The sequence below is a fragment of the Mustela nigripes genome, chromosome 2, assembly GCF_022355385.1.
Source record: "Mustela nigripes isolate SB6536 chromosome 2, MUSNIG.SB6536, whole genome shotgun sequence".
Taxonomy (NCBI): Eukaryota; Metazoa; Chordata; class Mammalia; order Carnivora; family Mustelidae; genus Mustela; species Mustela nigripes.
The window spans coordinates 142,465,834-142,491,311 of NC_081558.1; the positions used below are offsets into that span (position 1 = coordinate 142,465,834).

Genomic DNA, 25,478 nt, shown 5'->3' on the forward strand with positions numbered 1-25,478 from the left:
ATTTGTGTTCTATTTAAACTCTGATGACTTATGACTACAAATTTCTTTCTTATCAGGATTTGATTTATCTAAAAGGAAACAGAATAGCAGATTCCAGGTGCTGTCCAATGGCACCCTCGCCATACAGAGGGTGGGCATTCAGGACCGTGGACAGTACCTGTGCTTGGCATCCAATCCGCTTGGCACCGACCGCCTTCATGTCACGTTATCCGTGGTTTCCTATCCCCCCAGGATCCTGGACAGACATACCAGAGAGATCACAGTCCACTCTGGAAGCACTGTGGAACTGAAGTGCAGAGCTGAAGGTAGACCAAGTCCTACAATTTCCTGGGTTCTTGCAAACCAAACAGTGGTTTCTGAGTCATCTGAGGGGAATGGGCAGACCCTGGTGACATCTGACGGAACGTTGGTCATCCACAATCTCAGCATTTATGACCGGGGCTTTTACAGATGCATGGCCAGCAACTCAGCTGGCCAGGATTCACTGCAGGTCAAAATACAAGTCATCGCCGCCCCACCTGTTATTCTAGAGCAAAAGAGGCAAGTCATTGTAGGGGCTTGGGGTGAAAGTTTGAAATTGCCCTGTACTGCCAAAGGAACTCCTCAGCCTAGTGTTCACTGGGTCCTCTCTGATGGCACTGAAGTGAAACCACTGCAGTTTATAAATCCCAAGTTGTTGTTATTTGCAAATGGGACTCTCTATCTAAGAAATGTAGCCTCTTCAGACAGGGGCACTTATGAATGCATTGCTACCAGTTCCACTGGCTCAGAGAGAAGAGTGGTAATTCTTACAGTGGAAGAGCAAGAAACCATCCCCAGAATAGAATTTGCATCCCAGAGGTGGACCGAGGTGAATTTGGGGGATAAATTACTACTGAACTGCTCAGCCATTGGGGAACCCAAACCCAAAATAATCTGGAGGCTACCATCCAAGGCTGTTGTCGACCAGTGGCACAGGTAAACCATACCTTTGTGTTGAGATTATCTTCTTTATCTATTTTGCTGTACAATTTCTGAAATGGAAAAGGTGATACAGTGAGGCCAACAGTAGATTTAGAGAGCTCATAGACTCTGCACATAAAAGGAACTCTTTCTAAAGAGACCTAATCCTTTTGAGGTTAATGTTACATGTAAAAATGAGGCTTCTTACATGCTTAACTCTAAGGGCCAGCTATTCAATTCTTACTGAATTTACACAATAGTTAAAGGCAGATTAACAATCTCATTTGCTCTCATACTTGTGACAGCTTTAAAATGGTAACCACAGAAAGGTCTTTATAATTTCTCTATCCAAAAAGAGGAGGGAATTTTGTAATGCAATCAAAATTCTGTGTAATTTTGAATACAATTCCCACTACCTGTGCAAAATCCATAATGCAACTATAGAAAGCATTAAATCTCTGATGTGAATAACAGGTAAGTTCAAAATTTAGGTTGTTAAGGAAAAGGTCTAAAACACTTACTGGCTGTTAAGCCAGTTTTGGAAAATGGAAATTTTTATCAAGAGGCATGAAAAAATTTAAGGAATCTCTTAAAAAGTTAACCCAAAGTAAGTATGGAGAGTGTTCTAAAACACGTTACTTGTATCTCAGAATAATCTTAACCAGGTATTTCAACAGATCCTTCAGGTATAAAAACAGCAAAGAAATTAAGTAGGTCGTTTATATTTTGCTTGGGTAAGTATTTATGGGACACATGGTGTTCAAATTGTGGAAGAGGCAGCAGAGTGTATAAAGATCACAGATGGGGCACCTGGGTGGCTGGTCAGTTGAGCGGCTGGCTCTTGACTTCTACTTGGGTCATGCTCTTGGGGTCATGGGATCAAGCCCTACCCCAGGCTCTCTGCTCAGCAGAAGTCTGCTTGAGGTTCTCTCTCTCTCAAACAAATAAATCCTAAAAAATAAATAAAGATCACAGGTGCTACCATGGGCCCACCAGAGGTACTGGCATTTTTTTCTTTTATAATTCACCTTGTTTGCCAACTGAACACCTCAATTATTATTTTGCCACTAAGCTCAAAAAGGTAAGAATATTTTTTACGTAGAAATTTTATATATATCAAATAAAAGGGGCAATTTATTGTAAGAAAAAGAAAGTCCTTGCTGTTTCCATTTCACAGCTTCTAAAGTTTCAATTTTAGATTCTAAAAATGCAAAAACATTCATCATAGCTATGTTTATGAGAGCATACCCCACCCATGACCAGACTAAGCAAAACCCTGTCACTTTCTTAAAGCCTACTTGTCACCTGAATGAAAAAGCCTTTTCTGGGTTTTTAAATAGTCTCAGACTTGGAATACCACCCGTCTTTCTCCAGTACTTTCAACACATGTGACCTGTTTCAGCACAGAATGGTTTCCTCTCCGTCAGAGCCTCGCTCTTCAGAACCTCAGAGCTTGTTACAAAAGCAGCTCGGGTCTCAGCCCAGACGTGCTGTGTCAGAATCTGCACTTTAAAAAGATACCTGGATGAATCACATGCTCCATAAAATCTGAGAAGCATTGCTTTAGAAGGTCTACAGATGCTTTCTTTTACTTGGGGAACGCTCTATTTTTTTTTTTTTTAAGTAAATTTTCTCTGAAAAACATCACTTTATCAAAAGTAACAGTTATAGTCTCTTCTTACATATTACCACCTCCAGATGCATCAGATTTGGGGATGGGACAAGGTCACTCTAAATCAGTGATTTTCCAAGGATGCAGTCCTCTTGCCAGTAGCATTAGCGTTGCCTAAGAACTCGGTGAGTCAGAAACCGATTCTCTTTTAATAAGTGATCTGTGTTCTTAAAAGCCTTCTAGGTGATTTTAGTGCCTGCTAAAATTTGAGACTGGTTCTCAAACTTTCTTGTTCGTAAGAATCACAGTCACCTGGGACATTTGTTACTCAGTGGGTTCCCAGATCCCTGCCCAGATCGAGTTAATCAGAATCTCTGAAAAGTAAAGCCAGGAAACATGCATGTTAAATGAGGCAGGCGCCATGTGATACTGACGCCCGGGATCAGAGAACTGTTTTTGAGAGCCAAGACTGAGAATAGTGGTTCTCAGACTTGGCTGAACAAGAGAACCGTTGGAAAACTGAGACTCCTGATGCCTAGGGCCACACTCCACACCAATTATATCAAATTCTGGAGGTGAGCCTCGTCTGATGCTCCATAAATGATTTTCATATGCATCTAACTTTGAGAAGCATTAGAAAGGAATATCAGATGGTAGTAGAACATGGTGAAAAACAAGAGTTTGGGAACCAGCCTGTGACCTGAGGCGTTACTAAAGCTATTAAAGTGTCTAAATACTAATGCTCTCTAAATAAAGTATTCCCGGCTGTACAGTGAGGAACTACTTAAAGATTTAAAAATAACAGCAGTACCTTTTGTAATGTACCACAATGATCCCGGTTTTAGCACCAATTCAATTTCCGCCAGTCTTTCTGAAAAGCTAAATTTGGTTTTAGCAGGAAAGATGTGCCATCTGGTGGCTCACTGTGGTAATGGCATGCTGTATAATAACTCCATGGAGAAAAACTGTACTGCACACAGCTGGACAAAACGCAGAGACCAATCGCTTTACAGCTGCTCGCAAAGGTCAGATGCGGCAGGAGGCTTCTAACGAGTCTTACCCTGGCACCTCCTCTCTTCATAGCAAAGCTGAACTTATTTTGCAACAAAATAACTCTTAATTATTTTGTTACTAAACTTTTTAAAAAAAATAGAATCTGGCATCTTTTCTGAGCCAAGTCTGCATGGAACCATGGAAGTTCTTTATGGACACATCACAAGGCAATTATTTGATCCGTAAAATGGTCAAGAAAGTCCTGTGTCTAAGGCATCCAATATTTCTAGCATTCTCAGCATTGTATCTTCCAAACCACCATTGTAAAGGAGTTTCATTTCACTAAAATCTAACTGTTGTTAATTTTCTCTCTCAGGAAATGGCTTAAGTAGTGCTGATTTTAATTTTATTGCAACAGTTTAAGAGAATGTCCATAAAGCAAATCCTATGTAAATAAGGACAACTCCCCTCACCCCTTGCTAAGAGCTGCATACTCAAATCTGTCTCTTATCTCCTTAGAATGGGCAGCCGCATCCATGTCTACCCAAATGGATCCTTGTTTATTGGCTCAATAACAGAGAAAGATGGTGGTGACTACTTGTGTGTGGCCAGAAACAAAATGGGGGACGATCTGATACTGATGCATGTGAGCCTCCGACTGAAACCAGCCAAAATTGATCACAAGCAACATTTTAAAAAGCAAGTATTTCATGGGAAAGATTTTCAAGTTGACTGTGAGGCTTCCGGCTCCCCAGTGCCTGAGATATCTTGGAGTTTGCCTGATGGAACGATGATAAACAATGTGATGCAAGCTGATGACAGTGGCCGCAGGACCAGGAGGTATACCCTTTTTGACAATGGAACCTTGTACTTGAACAAAGTTGGGATAGCAGAGGAAGGAGATTATACTTGCTATGCCCAGAACACTCTGGGGAAGGATGAAATGAAGGTGCACCTAACAGTGATAACAGCTGTCCCACGGATCCTCCAGGGTTACAAGACCAACACGAGAATCAGGGCTGGAGACACAGTGGTCCTTGACTGTGAGGTCATTGGTGAACCCAAACCAAAAATATTTTGGTTGCTGCCTTCCCATGACATGATTTCATTCTCTAAGGATAGGTACACATTCCATGCCAATGGGTCTTTGTCCATCAACAAAGTGAAATTGCTCGATTCTGGAGAATATGTGTGTGTGGCCCGAAATCCCAGTGGGGATGACACCAAAATGTACAAGCTGGATGTTGTCTCCAAACCTCCACTGATCAACGGTCTGTATACAAACAGAACGGTCATCAAAGCCACAGCTGTGAGGCATTCCAAAAAACATTTTGACTGCAGAGCCGAAGGAACACCTTCTCCTCAAGTCATGTGGATCATGCCGGACAATATTTTCCTCACAGCCCCATACTATGGAAGCAGAATCACAGTCCATAAAAATGGAACCTTGGAAATTAGGAATGTGAGGTTTTCAGATTCGGCAGATTTTATCTGTGTGGCTCGGAATGAAGGAGGAGAGAGCGTGCTGGTGGTACAGTTAGAAGTACTGGAAATGCTACGACGACCAACATTCAGAAATCCATTTAACGAAAAGATTGTTGCCCAGCTTGGAAAGTCCACAGCATTGAATTGTTCCGTTGATGGAAACCCGCCACCTGAAATAATCTGGATTTTACCAAATGGCACCCGATTTCCCAATGAACCGCAAACTTCTCAGTATCTGATAGCAAGCAATGGTTCTTTTATCATTTCTAAAACGACTCGGGATGATGCAGGGAAATACCGGTGTGCAGCAAGAAATAAAGTTGGCTACATTGAAAAATTAATTGTGTTAGAAATTGGCCAGAAGCCAGTGATTCTTACTTATGCACTAGGAACAGTTTACTGTATCACTGGAGAATCTCCATCACTGCACTGTGTGTCCGATGGAAGCCCTAAGCCACATACCAAATGGACTACGCCAAGCGGTTATATAATAGATAGGCCTCAAAGCAGTGGAAAATACGTACTGCATGAAAATGGCACGTTAGTCATTAAAGAAGCAACTGCTTATGACAGAGGAAACTATGTCTGTACGGCTCAAAATAGCATTGGCCATGCACTGATCACTGTTCCAGTAATGGTTGTAGCCTACCCACCCAGAATTACAAATCGCCTACCCAGGAGCATTCTCACGAGGATAGGAGCAGCCGTCCGACTCCGATGTGTGGCCCTGGGAGTCCCCAAGCCAGAAATCACATGGGAGCGGCTGGACCATGCCTTGCTCTCAATGACAAATAAAAGGGGGACTCACGGACTTGAGCCTTTTCACCCCCAAGGTACCCTCACCATTCAGAATCCCCAAACCTCGGATTCTGGGATCTACAAGTGCACAGCAAGGAATCCACTTGGTATTGATTATGCAACAACGTATGTTCAGGTAATCTGACCTGAAATAAAAATTGAACAGAGTCAACATCTGGACAGAGTTTATTTTTTGGAAGAAGTTTAATCAAAGGCAGCCATAGGCATGTAAATGAATTTGAGTACATTTACAATATTAAATTTATAATGGACATGCAAAAGAAAAAAAAAACTTGTAAATAAATGCAGTATGACTGATGGTGATTTCATTAATTGATCTCCAAACAAACTTTTAACTTAAGGCACTTTTATTTTGCCAACAAATAACAATGAACATTAAGGTAAAACTGTCCACCATAAAATAACAAATGGCTAATGTATCTGAATTCTTCATTAAAGAATGGACTTTTTTCTTTCACTACCAGTTGCCTAGTGTCTACCTTCTATCAATGTTACAAGCATGGGACTGAGAAGAGAGACAATGGAAAAGATTAAATTTGCAGTCTTGATTGTAAATTCACCATTTTGATGTACAGGTATTCTGTGTCTGGTTTAGAAATATTTTAGTAAAACCTAGAGAAAAAAAACCGAACAGTTTTGATTATGATTCTCTATTTTGTGTACATGGAAAATTTTCATTGATGGGGAATGCAAAAATGTTTTAATAACTGCATTTAAAATACATGTAAAAAGCAACTTAACACCTATACGTCATAAAAGGTGAAAAGAGGGTTGAAGACTTCATTACTGAAATAAACTCGTTAAAAATTAGGCTTCAAAAATACAGTGAAACTTCCTCACTTCAAAATCAAGCACAGGCATCCTTGTTTGGAGCTCTTTATAAGGAAAATATTCTGAGGAGGAACCATTGCTTTATCAACATGTTATCTCATTAAGTGATAATACTTTATGGGAGAGGAAAATGGGAAAATCTAGATCTGATATATAAATACATATTTTCATTGTACTTAAAATTTGATCAAACGTACACAAAATGTTGCTTTTTGTAACCCAATGTGAATTGAGTTGGGGAACATTATGATTGATTTTTTCTAATTCCTGAGGCTGGGATGTTCCAGTGTAATTTGTCCAGAATTTATTCAAATATTTGCCAGTTATTTAAAGTGGAAAAAAAAAATGCCATAGGTCTTCCTCGGATATCTCAGCACACAAAACACAACAATTTTGTCCTGCTGATGGGGGGGCTTGCTTCATTGCGTTTTCAGCTGGCTCCACCTAAGAGGTGACCTGACTGCCATTATCTCGGATGCTGGCACCCTGTGGCCACAAGGGTCAAAGGACTCTCATTCTCACGGTGACCTCTTTCCACTTCCCGGCCAAAAGGAGTACGTAAGAGTGACAAATGGACGGTACTAGGAATGAGACTCGAGTGTAAACAGGTCTGTCTAAAGAATTCTGACGCCCAACTACATTCAATTTCAAAGTCTTATTTTTAAGTGGAAAGGAGGTCTTCATCTTATCCTAAGATAATTTCCTACATTAAAAAGCAAATTGCCAGTTTCTGTCAAAGGATAGGGTTTTCCCTTGTGTGTGATCATTTTAATGCAAATTAATGCACTTGCTAATAAGAAAGAAACCTCTCAGGATGTGGGTTTCAGTGGAAGTAAACAGGCTAAAGACTAGATTAAAAATTCCAGTTGTTCTCTTTATAATGCACAGGGGTAAGCCAGTCCCAGGTTTTTCCTCAACTTTCCATAGAATCTGAACTACAGAGCCTTACCATGACTTAGCTTGTCACCTGAAAAGAAAAGGACACAACAAGAAAAAAAGTATACCCCACAGCTTTCATGTGCAAAATGATTATTAATAAATTAATTTCAGTACCTTATGCAAAATATAAAGTGCATACGAATGCTATGCAATTATAACACTCATTCTTGAAACAATATGACTGCTGTTTGCGATACTGAACTTTAAAAATATATGGTTCAAATTGAAAACTGGCATTTTAAATACCAATCATTCTCAAAAAGGAAATCAGGACGGAACAGAACTTACTCACTAGGCACAACATTCACATTTCGGTTGTTTTGCCAAGGCAATCATTATATGAATAGATTACTTTGAAGAAAAATAACTTCATGGACTCTATGCAGGATTCTCAAGAGGAAAACAAAAACAAAAACAAAAACAAAACCTGATATACAAAACCAGCTGAAAAGTAAAGATCTGTCTTCTGAAAGCAGATAGAGTATGTTAATTTCATGAAAAGAATGGTCTTTAATGTTTTGGCAAAGTCTTTTCCAGCCCAGAGTAAACATGAAATGAGCAGGCTGGAGGGAACTATTTCACAGTGTACAAAGCAGTTCACATGGATGCTGCCACAGCAAAAGTAAGCGGACATGTATTTGAGGTCGTTTGCATGAGTCAAACTTTGCAATAAGTAACTCACCTAGGAAGATATAAATTATTTATATAATGATTTGCAAAAGAAATAATCTAAAGTCGTACTAGCTACATTTTAAAAAAGTAGTTCTACATGGTTTGCTCATTATAGACAAATCTATTCACAGTATGCTCAACTACATTACATGTAAAATCATACGGCAAAAGGAAATGAATTAACACAAAACATGGGAAAATATCCCCCACATGTTTTAAAATGCCCTGCAATTTTCACATTCAAAATTTTATGCATCTAAATCTAAAAAAATATTATATGGAATACTCTTAAGTTACACAAACTGATAATAATTTACTGTATTTTTTTACTCTAATAGGAGCAAATTACCACATACTTCAACAAAGTTAAAATAGTTACTATTTCTTTATAATAAATTTGATGTATAATTTACTTGTGCTTTTTGCACCAATTTATAAATACAGTATATGCAATACACAACCAAGACACCAACATTAATAATTAAATTCAAAATAGCAAATACTTACCATACAAAATAAACAGCAAATACATCTTTATGAAAACCAGAGCCTTCTGGACTTGGGGGCCAGATTCTCTGGAAACCACATCAAATTTGAGCACTTGGAATCTCAGGCCAGCAGCAGGATTGTTTTTTCTCAAGTTGGCATAAGGTTCAGGAGAACCAAGAGTCATTTTTGCCAACTCTAGCAATAAAGAGTTGGAACAATCCCACTGTGGTTCGTTCAAGCCTTTAGAATTGACATGTTGTACCTTTACAAAGACTCTGGCCAATGCTCCCGCCACTGAAAACAAATCCGAGTACAGCTACTTCTAAGAGGCTTCCACATATCTGAGGGTGGCTCTCATGGAAGCCTGGGTTGAAGTTCTTGGTCTAAGAAGTTTAAGTACTAAGCAACAATCTGTTTCAGCACCTTTTGACCACAACAAAAGCAAAGAAAAATCCTACATAAATAAGAACACAGTTTATAAAGTGCTTATGAAATTACAAACATTTCAAATCAGAGCAATGCAAATAGATGTCCTTTTCACCACCAAAGGTGAAAGCAGAATAAAGGGGTCACTCTCCTGTTAAGATCTGACACGCCTTTCAAATCAGTAGTTTGGTCCAGCACAGTTTGGGGGGAAGAAGAAAACAACAAACTTCATCATTAATGAATACATACATATTTTAAATCCACCATAATTCATTCTTTCTGTGAGATTCAAAAAAAAGCACCAATTTCAAATGATCTGCTACCACGCTCTTCCTGGAGTAGGCCCACATGATCCACATTTTCATACCTACTTTAAAGTTGAATTTAACCAAAAAACCCCAAACCACACTTCCTCCTTTTTGTTTTAAATACCTCCTCTATATGAAATGTAGCACAAAATATAAGAAAACTTCAAAGAAAGGAAAGAACAAAGGGACATTTCCAGAGATGACTGATGCATTAAATTTGATTTCAGTGCAAACATAAAACTCTATGTCTTGTCCTCTTCCAGATTCAGAAGTGTGATGGATGCCCATAGGGAGTCACTCCTTGCTGTGGCTGGTTACCTAATGGGAAAAATAAATTCAAATAAAATCGCAAATGCAAAATTATGCCACAGATAGGTGTTACCCTCTTGTTCTCCATACCAGTCTTAAGAATAGGAGAACAGACTAACTGGCCAAGGAGTGCACACTAGCTGAGGGACCTGAGTGGGAAGGTCCGAACACTGTAACCACATGCACAACGCGTGCCCTCCACGGCGCCCGACTCTCCCTCAGAGCTGTCAGAGTCCTACACCAGCCAGACAAAGCCTGTGGACCGTAACCAGCACCTCTAAAGCCTGTGTGTCTCAACTAAGAAACAACTCAATACTAACATACAAAAGGGCTCTGAGTATTGTAAAATACTGAAAGTTCCCAAAACGTTTATGAAACAGATCAGAGATTGGACTTTAACACGCACATTATAGTAAGTGAGAGAAGTGGCATGAAATAGGGTAATCTTCTACAAATGGCCATATAAGATATGTAAGAGGGAAGTGTGTAAGGGTGTCCACACGTGCAACAGTGGCTATGTGCATGACTCAGGTGTGTGCCTATCTATGGGTATATGTACATGTGTGCAAACTCACACACACACATACACACAAACAGAAAAACTAAAAAAGAGCAGGCAACCAAAAAAATGACAGGGACTTAGAAATAACTACTGCTTCCCCAACTCTGGTGGGACTATTTCAATCCAGAGGCTCCATTCACACGGGTTAGGATGCAAAAGGAGCCTCTGGAGTTGTGCAGTGGGCAGTTCAACAGCAGAGGTTGGCATACTGTTAATAGCAGGGAGCAGAGTGTAGTGAAGAGGTAGGCTCTGGAAGGGAACCATCTGAGTTCAAGTCCCAGCTCTGCCCCTTACCTATAGCTGAATAACCTTGTGCAGATGAGTCAATCTCCCTTTTCTTTAGCTGTTTCCTCATCTATGGTATGGGAATAGTAATACCTTGGCTCATGGGGCAGTTTAGCAATTAAGCGCATTAATCTATGTAAAGTCAGAGTGCCTGGGTCCCAGAAAGAGCTCCATAAATGACAGATGGAAAAAACAAAACAAAACAAAAAAACCCTGCACATCATGAGCTCTGGGAAACAGGAAATAGTAGATACACTCCCAAAATAGGTGTCACTGCATAAAACTCATAGGTACTTACTTCTAAGCACTAGAAAAAAATCTAAACTCTAAGCATATTGTCTCTGCCTTAAAATTAGATTGCCCCTTCAGCCATGTGAAAGTAGGAATTCTTGAATAAAACAACAGAATTTTAACCACACATATAACAGACCACACCTACTGAAGAGTAGTTAGAAAAGAAGACCAATCTAAATGATTAAACAAACGAAATGAGGTTAAAAGAGGGGAATATTTTTAAAGAAAAGAAAGAAAAAAGAAGAACAAAACAAAACAAAAATACCTCAGTTATGCCCTGGTAGAGACACAAGGTATATGAGGGGCGTTTCCTCTGCCAGGAAATCAACACAGATAGCAGCCAGGCAGAAAATTAAGACCAAACCCAAGTGGCCCCTCAATCCTAACTGACCCTCCTCCTGACAGGATCCTACCAGAGTCCCACAGCTGTCTTTAGGACTAGCTGGCCTTCACTCCATACCTCCAACGCACGTAATAGGGACCTAGGAGAAACTGCCAGTACCCCTAGTCTCCTCACTGCATGAGCGAACAAGTACACGATCCAGATAATGGTGGGAGTGTTGGAACCGAATTCAGACTTCCCAAGCCCCAGGCCAATATTCTTTCCATCACAGGGGGCTGGTTCCCATTTCTAAAAATATCTCCTATGACAGCAGCACATGGGGGATTCTATTCATGAGTGCTCAAGGATGGCATCTAGAAGGGTGTGCTAGAATGCATTGTTGGCATCGAGCTAGAAAGCACGATTAAAAAAAAAAAAAAATCACACCAGCACAGCCAGCAAAATTAGTGGGGACAAAGTGCCCTGCTCTGCTGCCTGTAGTTTAGCAGGTTGTGAATTCTCTGCACTGCTGTCAGAAGGACAGGACCGCACAGTGGCAAGAACAGTCATGGCCCTAGTGGCCAGGATACAGGTCTAGGGCTGGCCACTCTCGACGGGAGACTCTGGGGAGGCCACCTCCTTTGTCTGCATGCTTGAGGCATCAGCCGAGTTGGTCTCTGCACCTTCCAGCTTGATATAAAGAGTACCTGCACCTCCCCATGGATCTCCCCCATGAAAAGACACATTTCCAGGTACAGACAGAAGCAAGAAGAAAACATCTTCACTGAATTCAGAAAAAGACCAAGACTTTGCAGCGGCAGCAGGAGAGTGGGCAAGCATTACACCCAAACCAAGCCAAGCCAAGCCAAGCCAAGCCAAGCCAATCCAGCCTGGACTCGAATGAAGATGAACATGGTACTGAAGGAAGACGGTGCAGTGTGTGAGGAGCCGCCAGGTGTGTTCTGCTCGCGAGGAGCCATGTGCTCTGTGACGTGGTATACTTACTGGAAAGCTGCTTCTGGAGCTGCCGCACCAAGGCCGCCGTCTGCTGCTGCTGCTGGGTCTGTTGCAAGCCTTGCCTGGGGAACTGGAAATGTGACAGAAGACAGGATGGTGGTCAGCCTGCACGGCCTGGAGTGGACGAGGACAGGGACTACGAGCCGGGCTCGGTCCACAACACACCGCCCACATTTTCCCATCAAGGTGCCAAGCCCAGCAGGCGTACATTAATTTTTGTCTACACCCTGATGTACACCTGGGGAGCATCTGAAGTGTCCAATCCTTTCAAAATCCCACTCTCTGGGTGGTCACTTCACATTTATTGGAAGACGCGTGATGAAGGAGTCCACTCCAGGGGTGGCCCCAGATGTCAGACCTCCTTGTTATCTCCTCCTTCACGAGCTGGCCAGTTAGGGTCATGCCATCATAAACCATTTTCCTTGGCCACGTCAAAGCTCTCTGATGGGAGGATTTGTTCAAGCACCACAGGCCTTGCCTTGTATGGATGGAGACAAGAATCTGGTGAGGCAGAGCAATGCCCTCCGTCTAGGACCCACTTGGAGCTATGCCCTCCCAGGAGATGCTGGATGAAGGTCAGCCAGTGTTATTATTTTCTCAGATACAAAGCAGGAGAACAGCGTCTTGCCCATTTTTTGTTTTTTCTTTCTATTGACCGAATCAAGAGGGAAAAATAAAGTAAAACTCCAACTTTCATTCATGTGGAAATGTTAGTAAAATAAAGTGCTTTCTTTTCTATTCAGTGGTTTCTATGTTTATTTGGAAATACTACCTATTTAACAAAACCAAATATGCTACCATGTACTCAGCAGTGTTCTAGACACTGTATGTATACTTTAGCCCACTTACACCTGAACAGATGATACCTACCCTCAATCCTTTACCCGAAGTCCTTGTATATACAATTTACTATGACACATCCATAATATACAGACTGACCAAGTCCTAAGACAGTACTACATAATTAGACACTAAATTTCTTCAACAAAACACACAACTAGTCCTATCAGGCAGAATAAATGAAAAAAGATTTAGGTCTGTTCAGGTCGGCCTTTGCTATTCAGTAAGTTACAAATAAAATTTCCATTTCAAAATAAAATGTCTTAAATCAGTTTGAATTTTAGAAATGAATATAAGGGATTGTGAACCTCTACTACTATTACTCTCATTTTACAGCTGAGGGAAACGAGACTCCACGGTGTGCAGTCACTTGCCCGTGATCCCTGTAAGTAATGGGGCAGGGATTCAGACAAAGCCTTCTGGATTCAGAACTTTCTACCTTAACTGTGATCCAGTGTTATCTTTAATTGGGAATATTAGTTTCCAAGTATTAATTTACTTGGAAATAAACACAGATTCCAAATGGTGGGCTGCAAGAATGTCTAACCTTTTTTTTGGTTAAAGACTTTATTTATTAGAGAGCAAGCGCACATGCACACAGCCAGGGGGAATGGCAGAAGAAGAGGGAGAAGCAGACTCCTCGCTGAGCAGAGAGCGGGATGTGGGGCTTGATCCCAGGACCCTGGGATCATGACCTGAGCCGAAGGCAGAAGCTTAACCAACTAAGCCACCCAGGTGCCCGATGTCTAAACTTATCACTTTACTAACTAACATACTGCCGTACCCAGTGCATAAATATCTAACATTCATTCATTCAACAGATACTTAGCTGTCTTCTTTTATACTCATTTAAAATCTGCTCCAAAGAGAGTAATTCGCAGAATAAAACATGGTAGCGATCCCCTCAGTATATTTTGAGGAACCTGGGGGGTAACCAATACATAGGAAGCTCACGTGCACGGGTGTGTGAGTACGCATGCACATGTGTTAGCAGGTAGCGGGTGTTCTGCTGGGTGGTCTGAAGAGAGGATAGCCTCTGGAGGACCCCAAGACTATTAGGGGGGATCTGCAAACTCAAAACCATTTTCATAATAACCCTAAGGCATTAGTTGTTCTCCTTCTCCTTGTCTCAGGAACACACAGTGCAGATTTTCAGAAGCTATATAACATGTGATATTGCAACAATGTCTTCAATTTATTCAAACTAACTTTTAAAAATGTAAACAAGGTCATTCTCCTCACTAATATTTATTTTGAAAAGTATTTTATATATTTATTCTTCATAAAATTGTTATTTCTGGTTAAAATCTAATGAGAAGTTTAAGTATATTAGCAGATATTGGTAAAATTTTTTTAATTTCCAATACAATAAGTATCAATAGACATGCATAAGCTCTTTGGGCCCACAGTAATTTTTGAATGAGAAGTGGTTCCAAGGCCAGAAACTGAGACCAGTTCTTTCTGCACTCTCCACCCCCTACCACCAAGAATACAGCTGCAGTCCACAGTCTCCTCAGTTGTGGTATTTTCCTTCTGTTTCTCTCAAGGCCACTCTGATACAAAATTTTCCTTGCTTCCACCTGTATATGAATATCAGCAGGAAAGAGACCCAATTTACGACTTCCCTGGGGCCTGGGCACCTAGAGCCAAGGAAAGAGAGCATGCCACCAGCTCCCCACAGAAACCTCAGTGGGGAGCATTTCAAATCAACTCACTGAACTTTTGCAAAAAACTGGCTAAAGAGGCATAAAGCCATCAGGAGAAATTTAAAGAGTCATCATCACAGGCTCTTCAACTGACTTCCTTAGTTAAAATTTCTGGGGGGCAAATGTGCTAGAAATCTGTATTTTCAAATTGTTCCCTAGGTAGTCTGATGCTTGGCTAGATTTTGGAGTCACCCCTGTAGTGGGAGCTGGAACTTTTAATTTACCAAGACAGGTCAGTTCATGGGACAACTGAGGCTTACTGGAAGTAAAATAAATCTAAAAACCACAGTCTGTGTATGTTTGATCTTCCCTCCTTAAATCTGATAAATAAAGATGAAAGATTTTTCTGGACTCTATCTATACAGGAGATATTCACAGTTTTGCTCACCTCTGTGCCTCTGCAAATGTTAACCCCTCCTCCTAGAAAACCTTCCTCCCCCCTTCATCCTACCCTACAAGCTCCTAAAAATCTGCTTGTCCTTCAAAGATCAGCTTCAAAGATCTGCTTACCTCCTCCCTTAGGAATTTGAAGAGCACATCACTGCTCTTGTATCCTGTGGAAATGCCTTCACTATCAAATACGGTATAATGTGACAATTGCTTCTCTCCCTAGTATTCCAGATTTTGCTCTTCTTGGGGACAGGAGCGGTGCCATGCTCCTGCTGCAACCATAAGACAAATCACAAAGCTCAACAATGTCCCTCAGGTACAGCCAACTAGCCCACAAGGCAGAGCTACTCTCCACTAAACATATTCGCTGCTAAACTCCAAACAGTAATTTAAAAATTTATTATGATGTATTTGGACTAATCTCAAAATCCCTATTTTGACAACACATGCTTATTCAAGAATATTCAATTTTCTGCTCACTCATTACTAAGGCAAAATGCATCTCTAAGCTAGTAATTTCTATCAAAATAAATGCCACTGAATCATTTCTGTCTCAGAAAAGCTGGCTTCCTTGGGTCCTTCTCTGCAGCAGCAGCAGCAGACACGAAGCAACAGGAGGGCTGACGAGTCAGTGTGGGCCTTCACACTGCCTCATACCTGGTTTCAACCTCCTGCCTTCTGAACCATCTTTTTCCTTTATTTATGGATCACATGTGGGGCTTCTCGTCCTTTGTTGCTAGAACATTCAACAAACAAGTTAATCAACAATAGTTAACCAAGTCCAGGCACATTTTGGGGTTCCAGGAACACCAAAGTGAGTCAAAAACAGTTTCTGCCTCCGGACAGCTATTTCCTAAAACTGGGAGCACACCATCGGTGAGCAAAGGACAAAGCACCAAGGCAACATGTATTTGAAACCTGTGCTGCCAACTGAGAGAGCAGGGAGAGCTCTGGGCTCCTCTGATGGACAGAATACACCCCTTCATCAGTACCAGCTCCAGCACAAAGACGTGGAACTGTGTGGGCCCCTCTGCTGAGTGCCGGGACAGAAGGACACATGCTTAGACAATGGCATTTAAGAGGAGGCACAGTTGAAAAGGACCAGCACCAAGAGATTTCAGAGGGTTTGGCATTTATTTTCACTTTTACTAGTAACTTACATGCAGCCATTTTTCTAAAAATCTGGACAGGTTTTTTTAGTGGAAAAAAAATCTATCTGTCCTATTACCAGAAATCTCCCACACATGTCTTCCCTATCTTCCATCTAAAAATTACTCTTCCTTTCTCTTCAAAAAGGAAAAATAAACAGTCCAAATTCATGCAGAGGAAGGTGACATGGTGCAGTAAATTTCTCTTAACTAATTTTTTCCATTTGAAAAAGAAAATACCATCTGGCTAATTTTGAATTCTAGAGGCATTGGAAAATTTTCTCACAATTTTTCTGAATGGAACATACGAATCTTTTTTAGGAAGATTATATGACAATTTCACACATGATCTCCGGCTAAAAATTAATGTGATCATTTAAGTAACTACTGCTTCCACTGTGCATATTTTTGTAAGGCATTATATTCAATATAATGTGATACTGACACAAGGATGAAATACTTTAAAAAGCCAACTTTTTAAAGCTTTAAAAGCTAAAAAGCAGCTTTAAAGAAAAGATCACAGCCTGTTAATATATTTAGTTAAGAGCTAATCATTGCAACTCAAAAACTTTAAAGGTATTTTTCAAGTCAAGAACTATAATATAGGTCAGAACTAGAAAGGCCAAATATAATTTTCCAGCAACTTAAGTAAGCAAAGGACAACACAAGCATTGACAGTAAGCTGACATCACATTTAATGTGTCAGCATGGGCCTGAACACTTCCTTCCTCTTTTCATAGATAAGCTGCTTTCTGAAGACGCTTTTTGAAAAAGCACCAATTTCTGTTCTAAGTCAGTTTTGACTCGTAGGTTCACTTTTTATGGTGGGGACCAAACTGCTTATGTGGGTGTTAATAAGCATTGTGCCGTTGTGTCCCCTGCTGCTGCTGTCAACGAGGGGATAAAGAGAACTCAAAAATTCCTACTGCTTATCCAGGTCCACTGCATTCAACCTCCTCCAACAAGCCTTCCTAAGCTTCTTATACCCTTCCTGACCTCTGTTATGGATTGAGTTATGTTGTCCTGAAAAGCTTTGTTGGCATCCCAACCCCCAGGACCTCAGAATATGACCTTATTTGGAGAGAGGGTCTTTACAGAGGTAATCAAGTTAAAATGAGATCATGAGGATTGGACCTGATCCAATGTGACTGGTGTCCCTATAAAGAAGGGAGAGTTGGACACAAACACACATTAACAGTGAGAACATCAAGAGAGGATGAAGGTAGAGATCATGTTTGTTTCAATGAACCAAGGAAAGGCAAAGATTATCACCAGCAAACCACAAGAAGCGAGAGGGAGTGGCCTGGAGCAGGTTTCTCCCTCGTGGCCCCCGGAAGGAACCAACTCTGCCCACACCTTGAGCTTAGACTCCCAGCCTCCAGAACCGTGAGATAACATGTTTCTGTTGTTTAGGCCCCCCAGTTTGTGGTGTTGTATTACGGGAGCCCTTGCTTCTCTAGTACTTTTCCTGCTTCCCCCATGCCGAGCCACTGTTCAATGGTTTCCTAGGATTCTAAGCTGTCTGGAGGCAAGGAACATGCGGGGCGCTTCATTACTGTGCTCGTAACCTCTGGCCCAGTGCCGGCCTCTACTTACAGAACAAATAAGCACTAGTTGAACTGACTGCTGGATGTCACCCCACAGCCACATGGAGGGTGGTGGCTGTGTGACCAGTACCACTTCTCCCCTGACACATCATGACTCAGAACTCCGAATGAGTCAGAGCTGACTTCTCTTCCAGAGCCAGCTTACTGCTCAGTTTCCAGCAAAGAAATGATATCACATGTTAAGAAATTACAAGAAATATAATTTTCTTCTTAATATTGCTAAGGCTTTCTGCTACTGCTATTCTGAAGATATACTATGAGAGATAACTTTATTCTTAGGTTTCTATTTTCTTTTATTGTAAGAAAGCAAAAACAAAAAAAAAGAGAAATAGAGGGGTGCCTGGGTGGCTCAGTGGGTTAAAGCCTCTGTCTTTAGCTCATGTCATGATCCCAGGGTCCTGGGATCAAGCCCCGCATTGGGCTCTCTGCTCAGCAGGGAGCCTGATTCCTCCTCTCTGCCTACTTGTGATCTCAGTCAAATAAATAAATTAAAAATCTAAAATAAAGAAAAAGAGAGAGAGAGAGAAACAATATCTCTTGAAATATCCCTAGCAGTATTATCTGAGAAACTGTACATACCAATGTTCAGCCGTAGTAGATGGGGTGTGAAGCAAGTAACAGCAGAAGACAGCTGACTGACTTAATAGTTATATAAAATTAAAAACATGTAGACTACGCTAATAAACTTGTAAGTATATAAAAGTATGCTGAAAAAAGAACAAATTACATAATATAAAACTCCAAGACCATCCTTTAACTTTTAATTCTGAAACCTGTGGCTCTAAGTGGTATTTTAAATTTCCCAATCTATCCTAAGACTATGACATAAACAGTATTTCTGCCTTTGTAAAAATAATTGCTGTCTAGATTACAATACAGTGTTTAAATATAAAAATAAGAATTATGCTTCCAAAATAGCTTTTAAGAAAAGACTTCAGCTTAAAAGAAAAAAAGACGGGAGAAAACCTACTGTGGATTTTACTATCCATTAAGGACTGTTGTAATGAAATTTTTTGTTTCTCTGAAATTACTTTACTGTGAACACAGCGGGAAAAAAATCATGGGCAATGTTTGACTAACCCGCTTAATCTCCAGGCTGTATTTTAAGCTAGTGAGTAAAATATAACCTATGACATTAAAAACTTCAAAACTGTCTTAGAGGTCAAAAATGAATAAATCTGACGTATATTCTTTACACATAATAAATGTATTAAATATTTATGAAACTATTAGATGAATAGAAAGATATTAAATTTCCTTATATTAGATATGCTTTCATTCTAGTAAAACACGGGCCTAGAGCCTCTTCTCAACTCTGCAAAAGCTGATCCTCTATTTCAAATTATAATTAATAAGTTTATAATTAAGAATTGTGATTAAGAAGCTTAAAGACAACTTCCACCTCTAGCCCTATAAATTTAACTTTGTGACAGAGTCAAATGTTTTTTTTTTTTTTTAACAACCCAAAATAACCATTTCAGGCACCTGATATCAATATCCATCTGTATTTATATAGCACGATTCTCTAAGAATAAAAAAAGTAATACATTTAATATTTTATGTGCTTCTTATATGTTATATATAAAGCAACTAAAATAGTGCTGATATAAGAGGCATGAGACTTATATGTATGTAAGTCTGTATATATACAGACGGGTGGTGTGTGTGTGTGAGAGAGAGCGTGTGTGCAGAAAGAATAATAAAGGAAAAGTAACAACATGTTATTAGTGAATCTGGGAAGAAAATTTATGGTAATTTTATTATTCTGTAATTCTTCTGTTTGTTTGAAATTACTTCAAAATACAGTTATATCTTGTTCTTGGGTGAGATGCTAGGGTGAAGTAGCAGTATCCTATCCTGAGGAGTCCCTGCCACGACACTTGTAAGTCAAATCCCCCCTGCTAAGACACCACTGATGAGGAAGAATGTAGGCTGTGAAAGTTTATATACTGCCTCTCCTTAAGTAAGGATTTTTAAGATGGGCCTAAAATAAATGTCATAGATATTTAAAAAAAAAAATTGGAGCTAGAAAAACTAGATTTATGATAAAGAAGAATTTCCTTAATAATGGGGACTAAACCCGCCAAGGCAGAGGTTTGTAAAATGCACCAAGTTGCCCTATTCCAGTTGCTGACACTCGGTTATCAGATCTGTCCTTTATCACCCAGCTCTAGTGATCTGATCTCTTCTGCTGTACCACAGCCCTGGCTCTGTTGTTCTTTCTTTACTGCAAAAGTTGTGAAACCACCCATCTTTCTACTCCTGTCCTGAAGACAGTCTCTGCTAGGGTTTCCCAAAGCGCAGCAAGCCAGCTCCTGTTACGAAGTACTCGTTCACACGACTCATCATTCAGTTACCTTCAGTGCAAGTATTTATTTTTACAGATATTTACAGTATGTGGCAGGTGATGTGACCACTGATCCCAGTAGTAAAAACTCTTCTTTTTAGAATACACTTATTTAAGAAAATAGAAAAAGGTAATTTAAAGAAAAATGCATAAATAAATAACTAAGCAGGGATATGGCATTTGGAAAAGTAAAAGTAAACCATTGTGGTTCAGAAAACACAGATGCTATGCACTTAACATTTTCAAAATCTAACTCACAAAGCTAAAGAAGTTAATTATATGATGACAGATTATATGAAAATTCTTACAGAAAATAACTGGCTGAAATCAGAGTTTCCTTTATATCAGTAAAGATAATATTTTAGAAAGCACACTTATGCCTTTTTGAAATCATAGTAAAAACTCAGAGATAAATTATCATTTTAACATTGTTTATAAAAAATTGGTATCTCAACATAAATATTTTAGTCCATGCAAAAGTCTGAAAAAATTTGAAGAGGAAAAATGGTGTAACTTACTGAACCCCAATATTTATTTATACGTTTCTATAAAAACAAATATACTATTCTGATAAAAGTTCTAGGGAAAATCTGCAAGTGTACATTTAAGCAATTTCAATTCTTAAACAATCTTATGGGATGAAAAATGCCACCTGCCTTTAAAGAAGAACCCCACATGTTTGGTTCCAAAAACATCAGTTTCCTTACCAAAGGCTGCTGGGGCTGCATCGCTTGAAGACCAAGGGTCTGACTCTGGGGCTGGGGGGGTTGCTGGGGCTGGGGGGGTTGCTGCATCTGGAAAGAAAGAGAAAAGGATTAGTTACTTAAACAGAGAGGGTAATATATTCCAATCTCCTCCCTCCCCCAATATATACCTTTTATCTAATTATGCTGTTGCAACAAAAATTATATACACCTATCTCCTGCATCTTTGTCCTGACAAACATTATTCATCGTTCAAGGGCAAGACCTAAATCTGTTCTCTTTGTAGGTTTCTTGGGACCACCCCAACCCCAAAGGGCTCTTCCTTCTGTTGTCACAGTGTTCACTGTCTATACTGCCCTCTGCTGTCCAGGGACATCCTTTACACTTACTGTTCAAACACTTATGTTCTCTGCTCTTGCACGTATCTTACACCAGCAGGCTGGGAAAGGACTACTAAGTACCTTTTTAGTCCCTATGACATCTGGATGAACTCTTGAGGATTAATTTTTTTCTTAAAGAAAAATGTAGACTTGCTGAAGAAAAACAAGAAGAGGAGGAGTAATTCTTGAAGATTAGAACATTTTTTTTTAAAGGAAGATGTGTATGTGGGAAGTTCTGGCAAAAATTACCAGCATAAAAACAAATTATGTCAGTGACAGAGTCGGCATAAATAAAGAGCCCTTAGAAAACACTTCCAAGTCACGGAAGAAACACACACTACTCATCCACTATGTGGGACACAGAGGAAAGGAAAATATTAATAGGTCGTTTGTCCCCATGACCTTCAATGTGTCCTCCACCCAGGCACTTCATCTTGATGACGACAATCCTGGACTTCTTTTCAACCTCTGCATTTCCAACTTGGTTTGCAAATATCCCCCAAATTATTTGTCTTCTTTAGGCCAAGATAATAAATAGCTATTACCAGATGGTATTTCCCACTAAGTGCCAACACTCATAGATATGGAATCCTAGCAGGAGGTCTGGGCAGGGTCACTCCCAACTGAGGCAATGCAAGTGGAACCAGAACTATAACGATTACAATATAAAGCCAACTCTCCATTTGGCACTCTGTGAATTCTTTCAAGAAAAATCGAACCTAACCTCCTATTTATCAGTTTGTTCCTTTATGGAGGTAGTCAGTCACCAAGAAAAGAGTAAATATAATCCTGAGGCAGAAGCAAATCCCTTTCCTTTATCTCCAGGGAATTTGTAGTATTGAAAAAATTACCAGAAGGGCATATCATGCTATTTGGGATTAAAAATTTTAAAAAGTACATATTAACCAATCAAAAAACACTTCCAAAATCTGCAGCCTTGAAAAGCAATGTTAAGGCCAGAAGTAGTAAATAAATAATGTAATAACTTTCCTTCATGATTCAGAAATGAGAAATTTAAAACAGAGGGAACTATAGATATCAGTTCTATTAAGTTCTGAAACATATTCCTAAAACCTGAGACAAAAGTATTTATGAAAATATTATTATGACTATTCTTAATAATATTACCAAATGAGTCTTTTTCTTGTATTTTCTTATTGAACTCTTTCTACAAATTGAGATGCGACCAATGGCATCTTACAACTAATGAAATTTTATAATTATAAAACCCATTTTTCTGGAGAATTTATGTTGGCTTCTGCCTATCACCTGCGGGTACTGTCAACTAGGACTTTTTGGATCCACTTGAACTTATGGTTCACATTCTCAGGGGAGGTATTTTTTATTCCCTCCAACCAGGGCCAAGGTTGAGACATGCGCATAACTTTACTGTTCCTTTCTGCATGACAGTGTTACTAAACTCATTCCAAGAGTATAGCTTTTGGACCCCAGTTCTACTAGACTCCCCATTTTTGTGGTGTTTTTAAGGCTTTCTTATTAACACATAAAATGACAGGGCATCTCAAGGTGGATTACTGCTAAGAGTCCACTGTACAGACTCATCAGACAATACCCAATCTAATAACACAGGACAAACTTGCTAAGAATGAAGACAAATGGAACTGGTAAACATAAATAGCCTATATTTCCTAAATGAGTAAGTCAGAACCAAGAATGTGTCGAGAGGAGGAATCCTTTTTACAAGGTACTTAAATACTTACATCAAATAAATGAAGGACAGCCAGAGACCATATGAAACATCCTACCTATGTCACTCTAGCTTCAGAGCTTAAATCGGACCAGAAATGTCAGAAAGAATTTTTTTTGGATTACAGACAGGCCCCTCTGGGAATCTGATGAAAGCTGTGGGCAGCTCAATTTTGGTTTTGTTTGTTTTCAAACACATAGAAGAATTTTTATATTCAAATTGCATGGCATGTAGTTAAACAGTGAGTGGGTGAGCTGATGCTTCCGCTATTAAGATAAAGGCAGCCAGTTTCCCTTTCCTGAACCTGTGGAAGGGTAACGATGTGCTGCAAAATGCACCCTTCTGCCCATAAGCTGGCAAAAGCACAGGGAAAGGAAGAGCCTGGACAAGCTGGAACTAAATGACACCAGTTGAGCTTCTAGGGTCAGCTACATGGGGTTCATTGGAACTTAATGAAAGCTTCTTTAGAGCGCCTCTTATTTCTTAGGACTACTGAGAACTCCTCATGCATTGCCCTCCCCCCACCCAGCCACGGACCTGGAGGAGCCTCTGCTGCTGTCGAACCTGTGGCTGCCTGGGTCGCATTGGGTCCTGAGGCAGGGGCACCGAGGGAAGGCTTGGATGTGTGGAAGTCAGCACCGCATCGATTCCCCCACCTACCAGAGGGCTCTGCTGAAGGGACTGATGATTCAGTCTGGTGAAAAAAGAACACAGGCTGATTTCACACCCAGGCAAACTGTCATATTTTCAATCAGTGCCACTGGCACATTAGGCACATTCACAAAGAAACAACCATGTTTAGTACTCAACTGTACAATTCACATGTGATAGAGACCAGTGATTAAGATAATCCCAATTCCCAGTGAGACATGGAGTCACTGAACAAAGGACAGCATGCATGCTCCCTACTTAAGATAAAATTTCCCCACAGCAACACTTGGAGATCAGCAGTTTTGTTATTCCTAATCTTTTAAAAACTTTTGGTTGAAAGATAGTCCACATTTGTACTTCGGACATTGATTTGGAAATGAGAAAGAGCTCGGTTTTTTTCTTCCAAATACATATAAGAAATTTTGCATTCAAATTGCCCGACATGCATTTAAGAGTGAATGGGTGAGATTCAACAATTCTATACATTATGAAACGCTCACCCTGGTAAGTGTAGTTGCCACTTGTCACCATACAAAGTACAACGGTATTGACTATACTCCCTATGCTTTAGTTTTCATCCCCATAATTTATTTATAACTAGAAATCTGTCCCTTGTAATTCCCCTCACTTATTTTGCCCATCTCTCTGCCCTTTTCCTTCTGGCAACCACCAGTTTGTTCTCTGTATGTATTGGTCTATTTGTTTGTTTATTCATTGTTTTGTTTCTTAAATACCACTTTTCAGTGAAATCGTATGGTATCTGTCTCTCTCTGACTTATTTTAGTTAGCATTATACTTGTAGGTCTGTGTTGTCACAAATGGCAAGAACTCATTCTTTTTATAGCTGAGTAATAGTCATCTACATGACATCTTCTTTATCCATTCATCTTTTGACGGACACCTGGGCCGCCTCTATAGCGTGGCTAATGTAAATGATGCTGCAATCAACACAGGGGTCATGTATCCCTTGAAATTAGTATTGTTGCACTTTTTGGGTAAATACCCAGCTGCGGAATTCGTGGATAATACGGCAGTTCTATTTATTGTGAGGAACCTCCATACTGTTTTCCAGAGCAGCTGTGCCCAACCACATCACCACCATCAGGCCCCAAGTGCTCCCTTTATCTCCACATCTTTGCCAACATCTCCTATTTCTGGTCTTTTTTTGAAATTAGTCATTCTGACTGATGAGAAGTGATACCTCAGTGTGGTTTTGATTGGCATTTTGTTATCCCTATTTTTAAAATGAGACAACAGAGAGCTAGAGAAGTAACTTCCCAAAGTTATTCGGACAGTAAGTAAAGAGCACGGGTGGGACTGAAATCCACAGCTGTTGAAGTTCAACTTCACAGGCAATATGCTAAGCTGCCACTTATTAGAATAATAATAAATACAATGCATGTTTTCCGATCTTATTTATTTTCCCAAATGTGCTACCACCAACCGTGCCAAACTTTCCAAGCTATAACAACTTGGTGTTGATGTTATAGACGTAACACATGGAAGCTAAGCTGCTGTCTAATATAATGTAAAATTTTGCATGAAACTTAATTCTTCTAGACCAATGCTATCCAACAGAAGTTTCCATGATGCCTAAAATGTTCTACAGCTGTGCTCTCCAGTAAGATAGCTACTGGACTCCGGGAGCAGTGACATAATTTCTGGGTCTCAGTGTGAAACAAAAACATAAGG

The 25,478-nt window shown here is 40.0% G+C and overlaps 2 protein-coding genes across 2 annotated transcripts in view; one reads left to right on the forward strand and one right to left on the reverse strand.

Moving 5' to 3' along the window:
• The window catches only part of IGSF10 (immunoglobulin superfamily member 10), a 46,505-nt gene extending 40,023 nt beyond the window's left edge, over window positions 1-6,482 (forward strand). The window contains exons 5-6 of the mRNA XM_059391728.1: window positions 57-957; window positions 4,067-6,482. Coding sequence (XP_059247711.1) covers window positions 57-957; window positions 4,067-5,975 — 2,810 coding nt within the window. The 3' untranslated portion in view covers window positions 5,976-6,482. The remainder of the gene's footprint in view (window positions 1-56; window positions 958-4,066) is intronic.
• Window positions 6,483-9,241: 2,759 nt separating this feature from the next.
• MED12L (mediator complex subunit 12L) overlaps window positions 9,242-25,478 on the reverse strand; it is a 323,861-nt gene continuing 307,624 nt past the window's right edge. Inside the window, exons 42-45 of the mRNA XM_059391731.1 lie at window positions 23,673-23,829; window positions 21,051-21,137; window positions 12,294-12,375; window positions 9,242-9,834 (exon numbers count right to left, since the gene is read on the reverse strand). Coding sequence (XP_059247714.1) covers window positions 9,782-9,834; window positions 12,294-12,375; window positions 21,051-21,137; window positions 23,673-23,829 — 379 coding nt within the window. The 3' untranslated portion in view covers window positions 9,242-9,781. The remainder of the gene's footprint in view (window positions 9,835-12,293; window positions 12,376-21,050; window positions 21,138-23,672; window positions 23,830-25,478) is intronic.